General features: G+C 42.8%; 1 protein-coding gene across 4 annotated transcripts in view; it reads left to right on the forward strand.

Annotated features, from left to right (window-relative positions):
* The window catches only part of WLS (Wnt ligand secretion mediator), a 116,538-nt gene that overhangs the window by 40,575 nt on the left and 51,811 nt on the right, over positions 1-24,152 (forward strand). For 2 of the 4 annotated variants that reach the window (XM_027536936.1, XM_027536935.1), the window contains exon 2: positions 179-451. The exons of the other annotated variants lie outside the window; for them this stretch is intronic. In XM_027536936.1, coding sequence (XP_027392737.1) covers positions 179-451 — 273 coding nt within the window. The remainder of the gene's footprint in view (positions 1-178; positions 452-24,152) is intronic. 4 annotated transcript variants of the gene reach the window in all.

Below are 24,152 nucleotides of genomic sequence, written 5' to 3' on the forward strand. Positions count from 1 at the left end.
TCCATGGGAGTCGCAAAGAGCTGGATACAACTGAGGGACTAACACTTGGTATTAATGAGCCTAAGTTATGGAAGGCAGTGTGAAAAATGGAGAGAGGACAGTAGTGGAAAGAATGTTAGGCAGAATTAGACACTTACATGGATGATTCTTTTAAAACAGAAAAACATTCTCTTTTCAGCTCCAGGACCCACAACGGCAGTATCCTACATGTCAGTGAAATGTGTGGATGTCCGTAAAAACCATCACAAGGCAAAATGGTTAATGCCTTGGGGACCCAACCAATGTGACAAGATCCGAGACATCGAGGAAGCAATTCCAAGGGAAATTGAAGCCAATGACATTGTGTTTTCTGTCCACATCCCCCTCCCTTCCATGGAGATGAGTCCTTGGTTCCAGTTCATGCTGTTTATCCTGCAGCTGGACATTGCATTCAAGCTGAACAACCAAATCAGTAAGTGCACTCTCCCTACCCCTCTCCTGTCTTGGGGAATTTCTCTCTTCAGGCTTTTCAGAGTCAGGTATAATAGGAGTGAAATAATAGTGTTACTGGTGACAATTATTGACTACTTTCTACTTACTAGATGTGTTTCTGAGTGCTCTACCTGAATTAACCCATTTTATCTTCCTACCAGTTCCTAAAGGTGGGTCTTATTTCACTTTCCAGAGAGAAAACTCAGGCATCAGTGAGGTTGCCCAAAGTCAGAAAGCCAGAGAGTGGAAGAGCTGGAATTCAAAGCCAGGCAGCCTGGCTTAGGAGCCCTGCTCTAGCCAAGTTCCATTGCCTTAGTGCCACAAGGGAGCTCACCCAGTGGAGTGATTTGAGAATTTCTGAAAGGTCCCATGTTTCCAAATGTCTTTTCTGGTGAGGCTTTGAATTAAGCCATTGCCTAAGAAAAATATACCTGTCAAAATGGGAGCACCAACCCAGGAGCTCCCATTTTCCCGTAAAATCAGGTTGTTTTTCTAGTTTGCTCAGTTGTGATTCAATTCTCTGAGGGCATGAGGTATATCAGCATTTTGTGAGGGGGAGATTGGTGATTTTTGAGAGGCAGATTCACTTGTGACATCTGGGAATAGTATAGGGAATTTGTCCATGGATTAGAGCACTTTTTTAAATTCTAATTTTCTTGTATCAGAAATTATTGTGATACATAAGTATATTAATTTTACTCCCCTTAGGAGTTAGAACAGTATATATGCCTGATTGACATTTTATCTGGAACAGATTATGCTGAGATCATTTTTCAAAATGTAATTCTATCCCTAATTCATTCACTCTTTTACTCATTAATTCAGACTGCTTTTGAGTACCCACTGCTACCACACACTGAACTGATGGCTGGACATGTAGATACATATGAAAACACTGTCCTTCAAGGGGCTTACAGTGGAGATGCCAGGCAAATAATCAATCATTACAGTACAGTGTCCAAAGTACACCCAGGAGCTGTGGGAGTATGAAGAGAAGGCTTTAGAGCAGAGAAAGGGAAGTCTGCCTTGGCATACACACATACACATGCATGCACTTGTGTGTGTGTAAAGGTGAGCAGACAGATCTTTGAGGTGAGTATTAACGAGTGAAAATTCTGACAAGGAATTGGAGATGAGGGTGGGTGCAAGTGGAAGATCATTTTCTTTTAATTTAGTTTATTTATTTGGGATTTTTTTTTTTTTTTTGGCTGTGCTGCATCTTAGTTGTGGGATGTGGCATCTTCAATCTTTGTTGCAGCATGCAGGATCTTTATTTGCAGCATGCGGGATTTAGTTCCTTGATCAGGGATCAAACCTGGGCCCACTGCATTGGGAGTGCAGTGTCCTAGCCACTGAACCACCAGAGAAGTCCCTGGAAGAGCATTTTAGCTAGAAGGAGTGATTGATGTGCACTTGGACCTTCATATTAGTAACAACTGACACATTCAAGTGGTACTTCCTATTATTCCTACTCTCTTGCCTATTGACTTGCTTGCTCATTCATCGTTTGTGTAACGCATTTATTCATTCAAATTTACTAAGTTTCAACCATGTGTTAAGTACTAGATACAGAAGATACAAGATTGAAGAAAGCACTAGGGAAGAAATGGTTGAGAAACAGATCCTTAAACATATGATTAAGAAAGCTAAGTGCTATAATGAGAGGAGTATACAGTAAATTGTTTGAGCTTCAGGAAGGGAAATTTGCTATGAGGTTAAAAACGGAGACTAAAACTAATGTGTATACCTTGAGGTTTGGGTTTTTGTATTCCTAGTTCCCAGAATGTATTCAAGAAAAGGAGAATTAGCATCATTAGAGGAGCCATGGGAAGCTGACATGGGTAGATTAACTGATTTATGTTCTGATGTGAAGGTCAAGGACACAGTACTCTGTTATCTGGGCTGGTTGCCTGTTGTGTATTTCCATATAATGTTCCCAGACAGACTCCTAACTCCAAGGGTAAAGGAAATGATTTACTCTGTAATAGAAATTAAATAATTGCTCTGTATTGGCTGTAGTAGTGCTGGGTAACAAATTATCCTAAAATTTAGCAGCATAAATCAATAAACATGTATCAACTCCCTGTTTCTCTGGGTCAGGAATCTGGGCACAGATTAACTTAGGAATCTCTGGCTGACTCTTCTGAGGTTGCAGTCAAGCTGTTGGTCTGGTCTACAGTCTTATCAGAAGGTTGAAGCCTCAACTGAGCTTGCAACTGGCATCTGAAGAGAGGGACAGTTTTGTAAGGCCGAGCCCTTTACCTGTGGAATCTGATGTTATCTCTGGGTAGATAGTGGTGTCAGAATTATTGGATGTGTGGGAAATTCCACCCTCCATCCTAATTGGTGGTCAGAACCTATTACATATCTGAATAACTTCACAGAGGAATTGCTTCCCATCATATATTAAATCTAAACATCAAAAATATCTGTGTTGATGAGGCTTTAACTAAAACACTGCTATATGTAAGTGAAATGTGAATGCATTGTATGGTTTTTTTTCCCCCAAGTACATCTTCAGGTTCCAAAATACATTTTATCTTCATCTAGAAAAAGAGTGGACTAAAGATTCTTAAACAACATCCTTTAATTTCTTATAACGTGAAAATCTGTGCTTAATAGGGACACACTAAAATTCTAATAAGATGGACAACTAACAGTCGCTTCAATAAATAAACTGGAACCATCAAGAAAACCAAATTGATCAAAAAATTCTTATTTTGAGCAGTAGCTGTGATGGGGCTTGTTGACTTTAATTTGAACATGTTATATGTTGGGTTCATGAGAATATTCTTAAGTGCATTTTCTTTACCATTTGCTAATGGACATTAAAGAGGAAATCAGTTAAAGAGGGATGGTATGCCTTTGCTGAGTTATATAGACATATGCATATCATAATATTTATGGGACATAGTAGGTCTAGGTTTCCCCCTGATCCTTATATTAAAGAGTATGTGCAACCTCCTGTCTACTTTTTACATTTTATCATTGTTTGAATGCCTTTCTGATAGCAGTATGTGGGGCAGAAGAAAAAAGATTGGGAATGTGGTTAATAAGATCCTATTATATGTGCATGACTTTCTGTTTATTAAAGATTCAGTGCTAGCAATATTACCTCAAATGGAAGGAAGCATCAGGACCAATCCTGTTTTTTCTTTAAGCTTTCCTAGGCAGTCTATGAAATGAGTTTCAGATTTCAAATAATAAGAGATTTCACATTGGGACTATTAAAGTTAGGATTTTATACACACATGCAGAGTTTTCATGTATCTTTTAAGGGTCTTTGAGCAGACAAAATAATCAAAGGACTATATATTTTACATGACAGTCATTTGGAGCTAAATTGTTTATTCCTTTTAAACTTTCAATTTAAGATGATACAGGTTTTGGCTAGAATTTGAGATCTTGACTATCCCGTAGAAACTGAATAAGCATTGACATTCACTTTAAAAACTGGTCATTGTTTCATCAATTCCAAGATTTCATCAGACTCATGTCTTGAAAGTGAAAGTGAACGTGCAAGTCGTTGTGTCTGACTCTTTGCCACCCCATGGACTTTACAGTCCATGGAATTCTCCAGGCCAGAATACTGGAGTGGGTAGTCTTTCCCTTCTCCAGGGGATTTTCCCAACTCATTGATTGAACCCAGGTCTCCCACATTGCAGGAGGATTCTTTACCAGCTGAGCCACAAGGGAAGCCCAAGAATACTGGAATGGGTAGCCTATCCCTTCTCCAGGCGATCTTCCTGACCCAGGAATTGAACTAGGGTCTCCTGCATTGCAGGCGGATTCTTTACCAACTGAGCTATTAGGGAATCTCTATGTCTTTGGAGGGGGAAATAATGATATTATAGAGTAATTTATAGTAATAAAAGTGTTTAGAGAATGTGTATATTTTATTTGAGAAAGATATTCCATGTTTGTTATGCAAAATAAGTATACTTGATAGAGCAATTTTAAACAGAATTCCTACTTGCATTTTTTTTTTAAATATTTGCTGTGCTGTACAGCACTGCATTTGGGATCTTAATTCTCTGACCAGGGATTAAACCTGCATCCCCTATATCCCTGCATTTGGAAGCACACGGTGTTAACCACTGGGTCCCCGAGGAAGTCCCCCTACTTTGATTTTTTAAAAATAAACATTTAAATAACCTACTACTTCATTCATTGCTAAGTATGAAAAGTAGTAACCAGTTCAACTTGTAAATAGTGATAGTTTTAAAAGGGCTTTCCTGATAGCTCAGTTGGTAAAGAAACCTCCTGCAATGCAGAAGACCTTGGTTTGATTCCTGGGTCAGGAAGATCTGCTAGAGAAGGGATAGGCTATCCACTCCAGTATTCTTGGGCTTCGCTTGTGGCTCAGATTGTAAAGAATCCGCCTGCAATGCAAGAGACCTGGGTTGGGAAGATCCCCTGGAGAAGGGAAAGGCTGCCCACTCCATTATTCTGGCCTGGAGAATTCCATGGACTGTATAGTCCATTGGGTCGCAAAGACATGACTGAGCAACTTTCATTTTTAAAACAATAGTCTGCAAGAACTGGGAAGGGAAAGCCAGTCAAAGAGAATCTAGAGACTTCTGGATACTTGGAAACTGGTCGTTGTTGTTGTTTAGTTGCTTGGTCATGTCCGACTGTTTGCGATCCCACTGACTGTAGCCTGCTAGACTCCACTGTCCATGGAATTGCACAGGAGAGAATACTGGAATGGGTTGCCATTTTCTCCTCCAAGGGATCTTCCTGATCAGGGATCGAACCCTCGTCTCCTGTGTCTCCTGCATTAGCAGGCAGATTCTTTTCTACTAACGTCACCTGGGAAATTGGACTGTTCAGTAAATGCCAACTCAAGGTGGTTCTCTGTGTCTCATCTGTGGATGCTGAGGGCCTACTGAACTGTTCTGTATAGGTGACTTGAGCATCCATAATTTTGGTATCACTGGGTGGGGATTTGGGGGTGGGGGTGGTCCTGGAACCAATCTCCCGTGGATAATGAGGGATGACTATACGAATTCTGTCTGTTTCAACAGACAGCAGACCTGTCTGTTGAAATCTGTGTTTGGGTCAGTGGTTGACTTTTACCTAAACATTTCAGAGGCATGGGATTAATGTGTTTATCAGGGCACAAACATGGTGCTTCTTTAGAGCTGAAAAGGACAGAGGACTTCAGTTTTTGCTCTGGAGAGTTAGAAAATGGAGGGAGTGAGTAGACTAAAAAATGTCAGAAAAAAGTCAGCCTAAACACCTGGTGTCTGGATGGTTAATCGTTGGAAAAAACGAATGTTTATCTATGTGATGGGCTTAGATAGTTCTGTAACAACAAATTATTTTATTTGAAAATATCATCTAGAGTGGAGGTATACCTTTCTTTTCATAGTGTTTTATCAATCACTCAATTTACATAGATATTTTTAAAATACAGGTTTGGGATGGCCAAAATGGTACTCACTTGTAATGTAATATCACTCTACTGATTACGACTGCAAGTCACATACTTAGCACAACCTCAGACTCTCTATGGGGCTTCTTTTGAGGAACTTGGGTGCTGAGACCAAAGAAAAAGGTATTTGTTTATTTTTTCAACATGTGTCTACCCAGCTTTCAAATTTTCTCTTGAAATAGAAGCACTGAAATTCATTGGCAGGAAGCATCAGGATGGATTGATCTGTCTTTAGCAGTAAATCTAGGATTTTCAGATGTCTAAAAATCTCTTAGGCTGAAGAAGTACTGATAAATGGGGAAAGCCAGGGTATTCTGTTCTTAGGTAATGAAGTCATTATGTCTTGCCTTGAGCCCTATGCTGTACTTTGCAACTGAGCACTAAGTCTTAACTTGTTTCACTTTTGCAAATGACTACATGAAATGATCAAATTATTTCTCTAACAGGTGATTTTTCTTTTCTCAAACTGAAAATATTTCTTTGAAATATTTCTAGTAAAAATATAGAACAACATTATTACCCAATCATTTTTCAAGTTAGATGTCTGAGTGTCCTGGGAGAAAATTGCCTAACTTTTTATGAAATGATTGTACTCTTTCATTTGTGTAGCTGTTATAGCATGTTAGGTAGACACCAGATGAAGATAATTAGGATAAAGGAACAAGCTGCTGCTGCTGCTAGGTCGCTTCAGTCGTGTCCGACTCTGTGCGACCCCATAGATGGCAGCCCACCAGGCTTCCCCGTCCCTGGGATTCTCTAGGCAAGAACACTGGAGTGGGTTGCCATTTCCTTCTCCAGTGCATGAAAGTGAAAAGTGAAAATGAAGTCGCTCAGTCGTGTCCGACTCTAGTGACCCCATGGACTGCAGCCTACCAGGCTCCTCCGTCCATGGGATTTTCTAGGCAAAAGTACTGGAGTGGGGTGCCATTGCCTTCTCAGAAAGGAATAATCTACTGACTGTAAAAAATGAACTGTCACTTTATCTAAAATGATTGGGGCGGATTTATAGAAGGGAAAAGATGGAATCCTTTTGTGATCTTATTGTTGACCATCAGCAAGAGCTGTGGTTCTTAATTTTCGGATGCCTCTCGAGAAGAGTCTACTAAGACAGCTTAATGGAGCAGAGGACTCTCTACACCGTAAAACTGTAACTGGTGTGATGGAGCAGACCGTTGGTAATATGGTGTCCACACAACAGGAATTCCATGCTTCATCAGCTAATCCTCTTTAACAAACTATGTTGAAGCAAGTCACTGAGAAGAAATCTAATTCTACCCTCCCACTCCCATTCCCCCACCTTCCCTAAAAGAGACTTCTTTGGTTTATGACTAAGTTACAGTCGCATAAAGAAACATTTCTGAGTGGATAGTTTTTATTATAGGCTAGTGACACCAAGAGTTTTAAAGTTCTTTTGTAAATTTCTTTACCTACCCCGGTGTCAATGGGGGAAGAAATAAAAACTTCAAAATTTTACTCTTCTCTCTCCCTACCCCCTCAAAAGAAGATAAGCTGAGAAAGCTCAAAACACACCAGAAAGATGCAGCAGCCTTAAATGGAGTGGGGTTTGAGGTGGTGAGTAAAGGTAGAGAGGTTGTCAATATTCAAGATGAATTTACATGGCCAGTTCTTATAGAGTTGTGTTTCCTCTTCAAACCAAGGCTAGAACCTAGAATTTACAAGTATAATAACTCCATCTTACGTAACTTACCTGACTTAAAATAGAAGGAAACTAAAATCACAGGAGAGGACCGTATTTTGTTGATTATAACCCAGGATAGTGAATATTAAAGACATCATGTTTGTTTATGCTCATTCATGGATTATCTTTCCCTTTGAGGGAATCTTCAGGAACAATTGAAATTAACCATTGTGAACATGTTTATATTGGCAGGAGGGTGAGAACCTTTGGCTTTGTTGTATTTGGGTGTGATATGTGTAAGCCCATGACTTGGACAGCATCCCTATAAAGCTGTCTGGATCTCTATACTTGCTGGCTCAATGGTTTTGTGTTATGTATTTCCAAGTGAACAAATCCAATCAAGAAACAGAGTTGGACTCTTTCAAAACCTTTCCAAGACTTTTTTTATTTATTTTTTTAATGTTGATAGTTGCTATAGCTTCCCAGGTGGCTCAGTAATAAAGAATCCGTCTGCTGATGCTGGAGACATAGGAGACGCGGGTTCAATCCCTGGGTTGGGAAGACCCACTGAAAGAGGAAATGGCAACCCACTCCAGTATTTTTGCCTCGATAATCTCATGAACAGAGGAGCCTGGCGGTCTATGGTCCATGGGGTTGCTAAGAGTCTGACACGACTGAGCACACATATAGTTTGTTATATGAGATCCCTCCCACTTTCTTCTAGTCATCCATTGACTTATTGGTCAATTTAGCATTAGAAAGTAGATTGTGTTGGATTGGTCTCTAGTCTTAGCAAAACACTCATCCCTGGTGTTGAATAATTTGTAGTAATTGTTACTAAACATCCACTGTGTGATTGCAGACTTTGAGCACTGGAAGAACGGTCAGAATGCTATTGGTCTAATAATTTAAACAGGACTTTATGGGTAGACTTCGAGGACCATATGAGCCCCTGATACTGTGTGAAATTTTAGTCCTGTTTACTTATGTGTGTTTTGGGAATAAGAGGTTTTGAGGCTTTTGTCAGATTTTCAAATGGGCCCCCAAATGTTAAAGGACTAATTTATGAGATGAGGGAACCTTACGATACTTGCCCACTGTAGCACAGCTGGCTGGAGACAGAGCAGGATCTCCTGGTTGTATATCAACTGTGTAGACTAAATATACAGGTCAGTGAGGCTTCTATCAGACAGAGGCCTCTTAAGATTCTTGGATAGAATGCACTGGTCATTCTAAAATGGTATATTTTCTTTTTTTCAATCTCCCAAGTTCAAGTTCAGGAAATGTAGTGCAGTCTAGAATCTAGACTAGGAGGTAGGCTGGTCCTGTTTATAGTGCCACAGCTGCAGATCACCCACGTGTCTCATTTCCTGCTCTGAGTTTAGAATATAAATGAGGAGATTCTCTTTGCATCCGTAACAAGTATATCCTGGTTACTAAAATAAAAGCCTGGTAACATCAATGAAAAATGTGAGCAGCAAAGCCACCACAAGCAGCAGATTCCTTGATGGCGCCCCACTATATATAAGACATTTTGTGCTTTTTACCTCCTCTTATAATTTTGGGTATTGTCAGTACTTAAATGCCAGTCAGTCATCACATAACTAATGTAAGGTTATTTTATGGAAAATCATACCTTTATTTGGGGTGACCTAAGAAAATAAGAAGTAAAATTATTTTCTGAATGATACTTCTGAAAGCAAAAGAAAGTTAGATGGAGAAAGAAAATCCTTTGTTATACAAAGCAGAATTTTACTTAAAATGCCAGGGACTCTACAATGGAAAAAAACACTTTTCTCAATAGCTTCATACTATCTACACACTGATGCTAAAAATGGTTCCGGTTCTTCTTTTGCTTTAGTAAATTAGTGCTCATGGTATTAGTAGGAGAGGTAGTAATTCTTTGAAGGAAGAGGAGGTTCTGGTTTTTTAATCGTTCTGGTTTAGGTTGTTCCTTAAGATATTTGTCCACTGAATCTATCTTTGCTGTCTTACTGGTTATTCATACTATGACCACAAGGGAAAGCCCAGGCCTGACCTAACAGACAAGATTATATGTTCTTTAAATGTAAGGGCTAGGGGAAGATAGAAGAATTTAGTGTCTTTTTAAAAAATTGCTGCCACGTAGAAAAGTTTTAATAGATGAAAATGTTCAGCAATGAAAAGGCTGTCTCTCTAGGTAGTGAGCAGCCTGTCATTGGTAGCAATCAAGCAGGAGCTGGTTGAGGGGGCAATCATAATGATGACCACAGTGATAACTTGCATTTAGTGTTGATTTCTTTACAAAGTACTTTTGTATTAGAGATGCTGGTGGTTGTCTCTGTTGCCAGCCATTTGCTTTGGCTTCATATCATTTTCTTACAGAACTTGTCTATTTCTCCTCCCTCAGAGTGTGGACTTCCATCATGCCTTCTGAATGGGCACCTGACCACATAATCAGTCCCTCAGTCATAGCTGATTGGATTAGGATGGGCCCTTGCCCCAATGGGGAACAATCAGATTCTGTCTTATACGAAATTGGGGTTCACTATTTCTAGGCTCACCTTCATTGGCATTTAAACTGAAAAGTCCTGAGGGCTGCCTGGGCAGCCATCATTCGTCTCATGCCTGGAGAAGCAGAGAAAGTTGGTTGGCAGAGTGGGAAAACCGGATACAAAGAGAAAAGTGGAGATGAAGGACCATGGGGTATAATTACAATCGACTACAAATGATGAATCTCTCCCTGACAGTTTTCTCTTCCTGGTTCTGGTTCCTCAAGCTTGTCGGCACTTGAGCTTCTCAAGATACCTTTGTATCCTTCCTGCTAATTTCTACTTAAGCTAGTGTGTGTGAAATCCTGTTACTTGCAAACAAATTATCTCTGAGTATGACAACTTTATTTTTATTTCATCTGATCATCTCAACAGTTCTCCCGTATGGAATGAGAGGAAACTGAGGATGAGAGAAGTTAAATGATTTGTTCAAAGTCTCCTAGCTGAGAAATAGAGGGGTTATAAGCATAAGTGATCTTGGAAATCGAGTGCCTCGATCCCGCTGAGTCTATGACATGGATCCATCGATAGTGCCCTGGAGAGGCTTCCTGATCTGAGTGGGAAATCATATGAGATGACCCTTAAGGTCCTGTCCACTCTATGTCTCTTTTGCTGAAAGTCCATGAGTCACTTAAGGTTCTTAGACTATAAAAATCTCATGAGTATCCCTTCAGTTACTTCAAAGACCCTCAAGAGTGAACCATTTTAGAAGATGCTGTTAGGTGGGGATGGATGCCCTTATGTTAGTGGGTAAACTTAGTGTTGAGTGAGTTTTCTTGTCTTTCATTTTGTTATGTGTTACCTTGTATTCATTTCTAGTCCTTGGGTAGGCAGACAGGGTTGGTGTACTGGAAGTGTATTTTTAGTCTGACATTAAAAAATGTATCATAGACACCAACTCAGGAAGCAGTTTTTAGGTGAGTCAGTATATAAATAACCTCAAAGAGTTTTCATAAAGGGATGGTGGATCTTTTAAATTTAACAGCCCAGCTTCTGAGGCCCCCTTTCCAAAGTCCTGCATTCATTTAGTGGTCATTTATTGGGCTTCTACTGTGTGCTGGCATTTTTTACTCAGAAATTAAGGTATAAAGATAAATCCTTATCTTTCATAATACAATTTTTAAAAAACCTCATGGTCCTTCTTTGTTTACTTCTCTCTATCCTGAAACACTGAATTTTGAGGGCAGGGACTGTATCTTGTTCATCTTTGTGTCCCCATACTTAGCACAGCCCCAAGAACAGTAAATACTTGAGATGTACTCAAAAGAATTAGTTAGCTCACTGTCTAGTTAGGAGAGAAAGAAACAAAAAAATCACACTAGTGTGTTCAGTGCTAAGTGCCCAGAATATTCCACGAACACAGGAGGGGGAAATGATTAACTCACTGTGAATACAGTTTTTTAATTGAGCCTTCAAGGGTGGAGTCTTAATGAGAAATGGTGGAATCTGTGACTCTCTACTATCTGTTGGCAAGGAGGCAATCCAAGGGCAGCCTTATTTTGTTCTGAAGCCAGAGTATTGGGCCAAAAACTGGACCTGTCACTTAATGGATTTCTGATACCTTTGGCAAGTAAGTTTCTGAATTTCCTTATACTTCATTTTCTTTATCTATAAAATGGAGATAATAGTAGTACCATGCTTATTAGGATTGTTTTAAGGATGAAACAGTAATACATATGAGGTTTTTACATAGGAAGTATACAGAATAAATGTTCAATAAAGGTGAGTTACTGGACTTGAGCAGAGAGAATAAATGTAAGTTCTGAAGAAAACATAGTAGCCCAGAAAGGGCAGCAGTGGGACCCAGTGTGTAAAACAAGGACCTGAACAGATGCTAGCCACAGGCCTTTCACTACTTAAGGACAGCAGTTCTTAACTTTGGATTAAGAACCTTGACCTTGAGAGAAAAATGTGCACAAACCCCATAGAGATAGTTTGTATTCATATTTCAACTGAAGACCTGAAGGTCATCTGTGGGATTCAGAGGTTCATGAATCTCAAGGAAAGAGTTCTGCCCTCATGGTATAGGCAGACCCCCTGAGTGCCCAGTTGCATGTTGATTACCAGTGAAGCAACTGGAGAACACCCTGAAATAGAAGATGTGGGAAATTCTCAGCACGCTTAGGAGATTATGTGCACAAGGGATGATTTAATTATATTTGACTGTAAACATGAATATGTAAATTAAAATATTTGGGAATAGAGTAATAATTCAAGAAGGGAGCAAAGGTATGTGGGAGAAAACCTCTTAGAAGTCTGCAAATAGAGATTATAGAAGTTATGTGACTTCTCCAAAGTCATCTGGGTTGCAGCTGAGGAAGGCAGGACCAAGAACCCTGTTTTTCCACCATGAAATACTGTGAAATGACATGTTGTATGCAGAAGATGGTAAATTCCCTTGTTAAAAGAATTTCATATTGGAGAGAAAAGATAAGCTCCTAAAAGAAAGAGGCTGATTGGTGAGTTGCCTTGATGACTGGGCTAATAAATTTGGAGTTTGATCCTTAAGAAAAAGAATTGAAAAATCACATATTTATTACTGAAATGAAATGTGGAATTCAGGATTTGAGACTTGTAGCTTGTCCTTTGAATTATACAGCAGCTGGAAATCGTTTTTTTTTCCCCCCAATCTGGACTTCTCACATGGTGGTCTTCCCAACAGGAGGGCATCTGTGAACTTTTTAATGGGAGAAGTCCTAAAGCTGGGTTAGGGCTGTGTTCGCACAAGGCTGGCTTCCGAGGCAGGTAAAATTTAACTCCCCTTTTGCTTTTCAGCCACAGACACAGCCATCGCTGCCACCACCAGCTGAGTAACTCAGAATCTAGGGGTTGCCAGTAATTGTGGGTTTTAAGTCACAGAGGAAAAAGATAAGAGGCGAGCAAGGCTGGTTTTTTCACAATTAAATGTTGCTCTCGGGCTTGTCTGTCGGCAGGAACCCAAGAGGTCAGGACCCACCAGCCATATTATTTTTCTCCCTGGCTGCCTGCTGTCACTCTTATCCCCTCCTCATTCATGGGAATGAGGAAAAGGTGGGTTGGAAATAAAAAGCTTTTGCTAGCCTACTTTTTCCTTTACGAAACTTGTCGGAAACAAAGCTTTCCGGTGAAACGGACGGGATCCCTTTAGGTAGCTGGCTTGTCCTGGCGACAGCACAAAGGTATTTTTATGGGGGGGAAAGAAACCATTGTTGAAATGTCCTCTTGTCATTTTATAGTTATGACATTGTTTTTTCTCCAGGACTGCCATGTACTCTGGAATTTTTGCATTTGTTTCTGTTTAACTCTTTATGTTAGTCAACATCAAGTTTCTATCCCTGGTCACGCCAGCTCCATTGCAAGTGCCCTGAAGGCAGGGATTGTTTTACTGTTCTTTGTTTTTAACACAGCGCTGCAAAGGTGCAAGGCAGTTAAGCATATTGGTGGTGTTTCCGTTTTCTGTGTTCAAGAGATGTTAGAACTAGAGGGACCTTAGTCATCATATGTTCAACTTTAGTATTTAATGAAAGAATACAATGTGTAAAGTGACTTATTCCAATTGTACAGGTAATTAGTGACTTCCCCAGAGCAAGAAACAGGTCTCATCTCCTAACTCATGATGTAATGGGAGAGGCCTGGAGTGATGAAGTCAGGCAAAGCCTGTTCAGTTTGCCTCCCTCCCACACTGACACAGAGACCACACGCCTCGGTTTCCTCATTTTGAGATTACAGATAATCTTCTATATCTGGCTGGCATCTAGGTGCGGCTGAAAATATCTACACATAATAGGCACTCAAAAATGAGAGCTTTAGAGAATCTTTGTTCTGTCTTTTAAAAATACAAGACCTCCTTTACAAGAAAACACATTTCTGTGATCTCTTCACCATCCGAAAATGTAACTTGATTGCTATTGGTGAGAACAACTTAGGAGGAACAGCAGGCTAGCGGGGCTCTTGGGAGGATGCAGCCTGGAATGGACCAGAAGTAGAAAGTGGTCCTGCCCACAGATAAGAAAGGTAACAAGTGCCATGCCTGGGCCTGTGTTCCATCAGTCCTCAATGGGAGGGAGTTGGGTTGGCTTGTTCAGCAGTTGGTAAGGAATGCCTGCCGCACCCACCATGCTGGGAAAGAGGCTAGATAGAGATGTTGGGGGTTGGAGGGGATGAACAAGTCAATGGGCCTAACTTGCTGCAGGAGTGAGATGAGTGTAAATGATGGTAAGCCACCCAGTGAGAGAGGGAAGGGCCAGGGGCTGAGGGACAAGCACTCAGGAGGACACTGCCCATGCTCAGTGCTATTCAGAGGCGTTTGGGGGAGATAGATGCATGGAAAGATTGACCGAGATGGGGTGGGGCGGGGGGAGTGCCAACATTACCGGAAAGGAAAGAGTCTTTCAAAGGAGAGACTGAGAGAAGTACCTGGGGAGGAAGAGCAGAAGGAACCTGCTCTGAGCATCAGTGGCTCTTACTGAGGAAGGAGTGGGTGAAGGTCTTTGGGCCATGACCCAGAGCTCTGGTTTTTGGTTATCCTTCACTCTCACAGACATAGATGCCTTCTCTACCCTCTCTGTGGTGGTGAGTCTGTCTATCTCCTGGAAGCCTGAGCAGCTCCCCCACATTGTCCCATTGCTTCCTGGAGCTCAGGGAATGCCCTCACTGATGATCAAGGGGAGGACCTCATCTGCAAATGAGAACCCCAAACCCCACCTGTGTGCTTAGTCGCTCAGTCGTGTCTGACTCTTTGTGACCCCATGAACTGTAGCCCACCAGGCTCCTCTGTCCATGGGGATTCTCCAGGCAAGAATACTGGAGTAGGTTGCCATGCCCTCCTCCAGGGGATCTTCCCAACCCAGGGATCGAACCCAGGTCTCCTGCATTACAGGCAGATTCTTTATCGTCTGAGCCACCAGGGAAGTCCCCATCCCCACCTAAGCCACATGAAACAAATATTCTGTGCGAATAACACTGGCCTGTCTCCAGCAATAACACAGCTGCTGAAACAGCTTAGTCACCAGGGGGATGGAGGTAGTGTGGCACGGGAATGCGGGGTGTAGAGATCTGACATTTAGCTGGCTGGCAGCCCCCCCGGGAGCCAGCACAGATCTGTGGGAGAGGCTCGGAGAGGGTCCGCTTCCCATTCACAAGCATGTCCTTGTTTCTTTTGAAGCCCAATCGTAATCCTCTCCCTAGGCCGGCAGACTGTAGAATAAAACTGAAACATTTTGGAACCGAGGAGAGGAAAACTGAAATGGTTGACTCCTCTGAGACACCTGGTTTCTTTCCCTTAATGATCCATGTTTATTCCCTGGATAATTTTTTTTTTTTCCCTGCTCCAGGCTAGGCAGAGTGTGATTTAGAGGAAGAGCGAGATGGGAGGAAGGGATGGTGGGGAAGAGCTCTTATCTAGAAAATGTGACTTTCTTAGCTTTTAGGTATCCAGGTGATGTAGGAAGAAGAGGGCAAGTCCTGGCCCTCCTGCCTGATCTTGCTTGAGCTTCTTCTGCATCTTCATCCATCAGAGCTCCTGTCTGAAGGACTCTGGGCAGATCTGGGCACACTGCTTCCCCGGTTTCAAGCAGGGTTTTAGGAGGACTAATAAACTGCCACGAAGTGACCCCATTCCTCTTCTAGCCCTTTGAAGAAGTGACCTTTGTGTTTTCTCTTTATCCTGGACTACTTCTGCACTGTCTGTTTTGGGGGTGTTAAGTTAAATTAGCCATCCCTTTCCTCTCCTAGTTACTGTATGAGAATGCAGCTGTCAGTCTGTGAACTCTGCCATCATCTATTTTTAGATTCAGGGTGAACGGAGCCCTCTTCTCTAATTGCATTTGGTGGGAAGGGGGGAGGGCAGGTAGATTTTCATAAGCATCACGTCAGCTGTTCTAAACGCTCTGTGCTCTGACGGCGTCCTGGGGAGAAAGCAAAGCAGCCCACTGTGCGTTTCCCTCCCCTGGCTGTCAGGCTTGTTTTCACCCCACATTTATGTTGATTATGGTCAAATAGGAAAGAGCTGTTGCCACATTTGCTCTCCGGTGTTTTAACACTTGCCAACTTGGATGGTTCTGATTTCTCTAGCTTTGTCAGGAAATGATTGGTTCATTGTTGAGTTCAGGTTCCTTGGAAAACAGGGAAGATCCTTCTGGTGACATTTCCTATGAGAGTCAATAATCTTAAACATACTGAGAGCTGTGTAAGTGCAGCAGGCCTCAATTTTTTTGAGATCTCTCTACCCCCTCCGCCCCCATCCCCGCCCCATTCGTCTGCCTTTCACACAGCTGCCAGATCTCTTTGCTTAAACATCCTTCTAAATAAGATGCTGCAATGTTCAGAGCACATTTCTTCTCTTTCTCAGCAGATGCTTCCTCATCCCAACCTTATCTGTTTTCTTTACTCCATCTCCCATTCCCTGCCATAGTGAATGAGTTGATTTCTCTGACTGCACTGTGCTATTTTGTGCTCCCATGACTCTTTAGCCCTGTGGTTCCCTCTGCCTATAATTTCTTCTCCTGCTTCCTTACCTAGTGAACTCTTACTCATCCTGTGAGTCAACAGTTAAACATCATTGCTTTTAGATGAGATACTCCAGAAGATTGTATATTCTGTGCAGTGTTTCTCAGCCCCCTAGTGAGTACTCTTGACAGCTTATGCTGACTACAGTGGTCCCTTAATATCCCTAGGGGATTAGTTTCAGGACCCCTGTGAATGTCAAAATTCACAGATGCCCACATCCTTTATATACTGCACCTTTATATGGTATAGTACAGTCAGCCTTCCATTTCTGCAGGTTCTGCATCTGTAGATACAGAGGACTGACTGAATATATCTGTTTCATATACACTACCCACATGGGGTAATGTTCCTTCCCTGGTGGCTCATTAGTAAAGAATTAGTAAAGAATCCACCTACCAATGTAGGAAATGCTGGTTCGATCCCTGAGTTGAGAATATCCCCTGGAGAAGGAAATGGCAACCCATTCCAGTATTCTTGTCTGAGAAATCCATGGGACAGAGGAACCTGGCAAGCTATAATCCATGGGGTCACAAAGAGTCAGACATGACTTAGCAGCTAAGTCATGAAAAACAATTGCCTTCCTTACCTTACTGTGAACAATTGAGGGCAATGACTCTGCCTTGAAACTCAGTTCAGTTCAGTCACTCAGTTGTGTCCGACTCTTTGCGACCCCATGAATCGCAGCATGCCAGACCTCCCTGTCCATCACCAACTCCCGGAGTTCACTCAGACTCACATCCATCGAGTCAGTGATGCCATCCAGCCATCTCATCCTCTGTCGTCTCCTTCTCCTCCTGCTCCCAATCCCTCCCAGCATCAGAGTCTTTTCCAATGAGTCAACTCTTTGTATGAGGTGGCCAAAGTACTGGAGTTTCAGCTTTAGCATCATTCCTTCCAAAGAAATCCCAGGGCTGATCTCCTTCAGAATGGACTGGTTGGATCTCCTTGCAGTCCAAGGGACTACTAGTAGGTGCTTAAATATATTTGATGGAGGAAAACATGGATTGGATGGTCCAACTAGCATTAGCGCTTTCAGAGGTATATTATTCCATCTTGGTGGCAGCATCAGCTGTTATGATTCCTCAGTTCCTGATGGACTTTTATGTCCCAGAAAAGTAGGCTTGAGTAGATTATCAGAGACCTAACATGTCATACCCAAATGGTTGCTGTAGATTTTTCTTCTCTGAAGTCTTACCAGTAGTTCAATCTATTCTCTTATCTCTGTAGATGTGGACAAGCATGATTGTTGTTGGTCAGTTGCTAAGTCGTGTCCGAGTCTTTGTGACCCCGTGGACTGCAACACGCCAGGCTTGCCTGTCCTTCACTATCTCCTAGAGTTTGCTCAAATTCATGTCCATTGAGTCAGTGATGCTATCTAACCTCTGTCACTACATCCTCTGTCACCTTCTTCTCCTTTTTGCCTTCAATCTTTTCCCAGAATCAGGGTGTTTTCCAGTGAGTTGAGTCTTTGCATCAGGTGGTCAAAGTAATGGAGCTTCAGCATCAGTCCTTCCAATGAGTATTCAGGGTTGATTTCCTTTTTAATTGATTGGTTTGATCTTCTTGCAGTGCGACAGACTCTCAAGAGTTGTCTCCTCCTTTACCCCTACTAGCCCTCTCAAGCACAACACTATTGCAACTCCATATTGTAATTCAGATAAAGCAGGAGAAAGGGAATGGTGACCCCCCTCCGGCTCACTCTGTTTCCACCCAGTCCTAAAGAGCAGGTGTATTGCTCCTTGATGGTACCCTTGGCCAAATTTGAAGAACATCCTTTTTATCTGAGTGTGTGTGTGTGTGTGTGTACACATATGTGTGGTGGTGAGAGAAAGGAAGCAGGTTGTAGGGGAAATAAAGTGAATGCCCCCAAAATAGCAGACTGTAGACTACACACAAGTGGTATAGAAATGATGGAGTGACAGAGAGAATGTTGGAATTTAAGGCTATTTGGAGAAAGAAGAATTATATTCACTCATTAATTTGTCAGGTATTTAATGATGATTTGTAAAGACATGAGCGATGTAGCTATGAACAAGACGGAGGCAGTCCTTGGCTCTCAGAACCTCTCAAAGTGGGAGGTGGGCAGGGAAGGCGATACAGGGAAGTAGTCAGTAGCTGAGCTGCAGTAGGATACGTGTTACAGCAACACACAGGCTGCTGCAGGAGCAAGAGGAGAAGCCCTCCCTCTGTTTCAGTGGGCGAGGGAAGGTGGGAATGAGTCTGTAGAATTCTAGAAGATGAGCAAGTGTTATTCTGGCATGAGGGAGGATGCCAAGCACTATCTTCAGAGTACTGTCTGCAGCCCAGAGGAAAAGCTCTTTTGTAATATACCCTCTCAAAGAAGGCTCCTAGAAAAAACCCAGTGTGCTAGCAGGGACCCCAAGTGTAGTAAGTGTAGATAACTTTTAGTGAAACTGAAAAGTAAAAGTTGCTCAGTTGTGTCTGACTCTTTGCAACCCCATGGACTATACAGTCCATGGAATTCTCCAGGCCAGAGTACTGGAGTGGGTAGCCTTTCCCTTTCCCAGAGGATTTTCCCAACCCAGGGATCGAACCCAGGTCTCCCACGTCGCAGGCGGATTCTTTACCAGCTGAGCCACAAGGGAAGCCCAAGAATACTGGAATGGGTAGCCTATCCCTTCTCCAGAGGATCTTCCTGACCCAGGAATTGAACCAGGGTCTCCTGCATTGCAGGCAGATTCTTTACCAACTGAGTTATCAGTTCAGTTCAGTTGCTCAGTCGTGTCTGACTCTTTGCGACCCCATGAATCGCAGCACGCCAGGCCTCCCTGTCTATCACCAACTCCCGGAGTTCACTCAAACTCATGTCCATTGAGTCGGTGATGCCATCCAGCCATCTCATCCTCTGTCGTCCCCTTCTCCTCCTGCCCGCAATCCCTCCCAGCCTCAGAGTCTTTTCCAGTGAGTCAATTCTTCACATGAGGTGGCCAAAAGTACTGGAGTTTCAGCTTTAGCATCAGTCCTTCCAAAATATCAGGGAAGCCTTAAAAAAGCAGTCAGCAGTTGCTGAGTACTTACTGTATGCCAGGGCTGTGTGAGTGACTAGCACATTTAATCCTCACAACCATAGGAGATGGACACATTGTCACCGCCCCCCCCCCCCCTTTGTAGAGAAGTTCAGTGACTTGCCAACCATTGCACAGGCACCAAGTGGTCAAGGTGGTCCCTGATCCCAGGCTGCCTCTCTCTGGAGCCTGAACTCTTACCCATCTTCAAGGCTGGAAGTGGTATGTCAGGCTAAGGTGACCAGTGTAGCAGGCAGGGATAGGAAGAGGGTTGTGAGATGAGATCCTAATGCTAACCAGGAGCCAGGTCTTAGTCTTGTATGCCTTTAAGGAATTTCAAGATTAGACTGAGGGCAATGTAAAGGCATTGAAAGTATTTTAGAAATCATCTATCTGACTACAGTGTGAAAAACATACATGGGGCATGTGTTTGAGTCATCTAGACCTGAGATGATGGTAGCCTTGAATAAGGGCTTCCCTGGTGGTTCAAACGGTAAAGAATTTGCATGCAATGTGGGATACCCAGCTTTGATCCCTGGGTCTGGAAGATCCCCTGGAGAAGGGAATGGCTACCCATTCCAGTATTCTTGCCTGGAGAATTCCATGGACAGAGGAGCCTGGCAGGCTACAGTCCATAGGGTTGCAAAGAGTCGGACATGACTGAGTGACTAACACTTTCACTTTGAACAAGTGGAGGGTGGTGGTGAGGACAGAGAGGGAGATAAATCTATAAGACTTGATGAGCTCAGAGAATGGACTGAATTTGGTGGTTTGGCTTTCTTTTGTGAACCGTGGAAATAGAGCCATCCATCCAGTGGAAAGTGGGCATGCAGATTTGAAACTCAGGAGGGAAATCTGAAATTGAGAGGTGACTGATGCTCCAGGAAGAGATGAGACCCCTCAGAATGAGTGTGCTGAGTTGGAAGGGAAAGGAGTGGGATTTCCCTGGTGGTCGGTGGTTAAGACTCCACGTCTCCACTGCAGGCGGCTTGGGTTCGTTCCCTGGTTGGGGAACTAAGATCCTGTATGCTATGCAGCCAAGAAGTTTAAATAAAATAAGGAAGGGAAAAGAGCTACTCTATAACTCAGTGAACACCAGGATGTGGTTTTTCTATATTCTGTTGTCCCTCCAATTCATTTGTTTATAAAACATTTGTTGCCCCAGCTACTTTTCGAAATGTATATCCTTTAAGCAGTTCAGTAGGATGCTGTAAGGCTAAGTGGATATTTTCTAACTGAGAAGATGTCACTTTGCAAAGGGCCTGATGTGAGGAACATTCCACAATGTCCGTCATATTTTCATAGACAAGTTACTTCAGTTAGGAGATACTGCTTCAGAATATAGCAAGGGATCATTCTGACAATGCTTAGAAAAATGTTTTACACGTTGAGAAATACTTCTCCACAATGCAAATGCTTGACGCGATGGGGTAAAAGTGAGACAGGTGAACTCAACTGTTAGTCTGGTTTGTGAAATAATTGTACTCATTCATTTTATAACTACCTCACACCCAGGCCTGTAGGGCATCTTAAAAAAACAGCCAGGACCAAATTTATAATTAGCTGAGTCCATTTTTGCCAGACCTAACCATGGATATAGGACAGGGTTGGTTTTGTTATTTCCTTAATTGAAAGCGTCAAGAAAATACAAGCCAGGTCAGGGAGTTTTTGATCAGGGAAAGAACGCTGGCATAAATAACCCCAGATTATATGTCTGCAGGAGGCTGGGAGGAGGCTGGTCTGCACGGCCTCCTTCTGAGGTTACCCAAACAAACCTGGTGACTGGCAGCTCCCCTATGTAATGTGGGAATGTGTGTGAGCATTTTGAAATCTCTAATTTTTTTCCCAGGGCAAGGGTCCAGGGAAATCAAGGTTTCTCGGGGTACTGAAAAGCTTTTGACAACCATAAAATAATTCTTTATTTTCTCTTAATGTAACTTGCCTTCCCCCAAACTGATCAGTAATATCACCTAATCATTATGGGACTGGATAGAAAAGAAATAGGATTTTTAAGTGTTTATATGCCAAGTGACTCTGTCAACAGCCTTGGGAAGTAGGTCCCGCTGTTTCTATATTGCAGAGGTGGAAACAGACTTAATCAAAAGTCACTTAGCTAAGAAGACATAAAGATAAAATTGAAAAGTGGATCTGTTTGGCCCCCACACTCTTTGTAATATCCTGACTGGCAAATGCCTATTTCCAAAAGTGTAAGGTAAGAAGCGTTCTGATGAAGTCCTCGAAGAAGGCTCATCTTTCATAACTTCAGCGCCTCCTCCCAGGGGCCTTCTGACATTAAGCAGCTGCCCTAGGTTTCTTGGGGTGCTCACGCTGTTTTCTAGCTCTTTGTCCCCCTCCCCCATCATTTTTGGCTTATGCTGAGGAGTTGCTTACCTTTCTGGCTTTCCACTTGTCTTCACAAAACTGATTGGCAAACACTTTACCTTGAAGGGCAGGATGGTTTAACTCATGCAGAGAGAAATGCTTCTTAAGGGTATGCCTGGTCTGTGTGTCCCAGTGTGGGAAGGCACAGATCTTTCTGCCTGTAATGGTACTCGGTCTGGGTCTGCTCCCACAGAACCCTGCAGTGCAGGTTCCTCATGTCAGAGCACTGCTTCCATAACAGGGTGGAAATCCCAGCTGTGCCTTTCCACACCTCCCTTCCCAGTATTGAGAATGGATTTTCCATGCAAACAAAATGTATCTCCAAAGTCATTTGAGAAATGTGAGGCTCAGACAGCCCACAGGACAAAAAGCTGCTGGTCTCATTTAGGTGTGGAAAGTCATGCATCTCAAATTTATCAATGCCCTATGTGGGTGCTGCACAGCTTCACCCCATAGAACTGGTGTGACCAGCATTCTTGTCTTATAGAGAAGGTTTTCTGGGAGCCAGAGGTAGTCTTGGCCTTCCTGCCATTCTCCCAAGGAGTTCAAATTGAATGCTTCACTTCCATTCTCTCTGCGGAGGTGGGGGAGGGGAGTATTGCCCAAACAGTACCGTAGGAGTCATGAGACCCGTGTTTTATTACCTGCAACATAGTCATTAAAGCTGAGCTTTGTTTCCGATCCATTGGAGACAGAAGAGAAAGTGGTTCTGGGGGCTGAGTTCACAGCTTTGCTGGGTCCTCTGCCCAGTGTTTTCCTGTGTCTGAGTTTTGTGCTCCAGGTTTGGATATGGGTTCATAATGGGAGATTCATGTCTCTGAAACCCGGTAACTATTTTGAATTAAGGTAGATACGAGACTTACTTTCATATCCCTTATGAAATGATAGAAACAATAGCTAAACCCATCATGCTTTCAACACTGATCTAAGAATTTTTTGTGTAGTAACTGATTTAAAGATCACAAAGTCCTAGGTGTGTGCTCAGTCGCTTCAGTCATGTCTGACTCTGTGCGACTCTATGGACTGTAGCCATCCAGGCTGCTTTGTCCATGGGATTCTTCAGGCAAGAATGCTGGAAAGGATTGCTGTGCCCTCCTCCAAGGGATCTTCCCAAGCTAGGGATGGAACCCATGTCTCTTGTGTCTCCTGTGTTGGTCAGTGGGTTCTTTACTACTAGCACCACCTCGGAAGCCCCAGCGTCCTAGGAGGCAAGTCCTATTCCAACAGGGTGAAGAAACTATGAGTGTCCATGGGTGGGGGGAGATCACAGAGTCCTGTGAGGGGGGCTAGCAGGTCACTTGAACTGGCCATTCTCCCTGTATAAGAACCACAGACCATGAAGCTCTAGAAGCTTGTCTGATGTTTCTAGGGGAAGCTGAGTCTTGGCTTCTCTGCCTTATGAACAGAAATGATAACATCTGCCCCAGACAGCACAGAAAGTAGGGAGGTGATCCATGAGGATTAGGCAGAGCCTGGGGTGAATGTCATGAACAAAATAGAAAAGTTTAGGAAGAACTTCACTTGGTGGTAAAATGGGAAGAAAAGAATAGTGTGGGGCAGTATGAAAAGTGTCTCCCTTCACCCCAAAGAATGATGTTTTCTTAGCTGACCTGCGGAGAGATTTTGTTTCCTTTTGGTGTTTTTGTTTTTAAGATATTTATTATTTTTTGTTTGGCTGCATTGAGTCTTCAGTGTGGCACATGGGGTCTTCGTTGCGTCACGTGGGATCTTTTGTTGTGGTGCGTGGACTCTCTAGTTGTAGAACATGGGCTCCAGGCCGTGCAGGATCTCTAGTTACAGCTAGCAGCCTTAGTTGCTTCACTGCATGTGGGATCTTAGTTCCTAACTAGGGATTAAAACTGCATCCCCTGCAAGACAAGGCAAATGCTTAACTGCCAGACTGCCAGGGAAGTCCCTTCGTTTTGTTTTTAGTGAGTTGGTTATTAACATCCAAAAATTGAGAGATATATAACCATCTGAGGGGAAAGAAATGGCAGCCCACTCCAGTATTCTTGCCTGGAGAATCCCAGGGACAGACTAGCCTGGTGGGCTGCCGTCTATGGGGTCGCATGGAGTCAGACACGACTGAAGCGATTTAGCAGCAGCAGCAGCATAACCATCTGAATCTGGCTTCTCTTGAAGCAGCAGGTCTGGAAAGATAACCTGTGCTGTCTCTTGAG

Source organism: Bos indicus x Bos taurus, chromosome 3, assembly GCF_003369695.1.
Source record: "Bos indicus x Bos taurus breed Angus x Brahman F1 hybrid chromosome 3, Bos_hybrid_MaternalHap_v2.0, whole genome shotgun sequence".
In the NCBI taxonomy this organism is placed as follows: domain Eukaryota; kingdom Metazoa; phylum Chordata; class Mammalia; order Artiodactyla; family Bovidae; genus Bos; species Bos indicus x Bos taurus.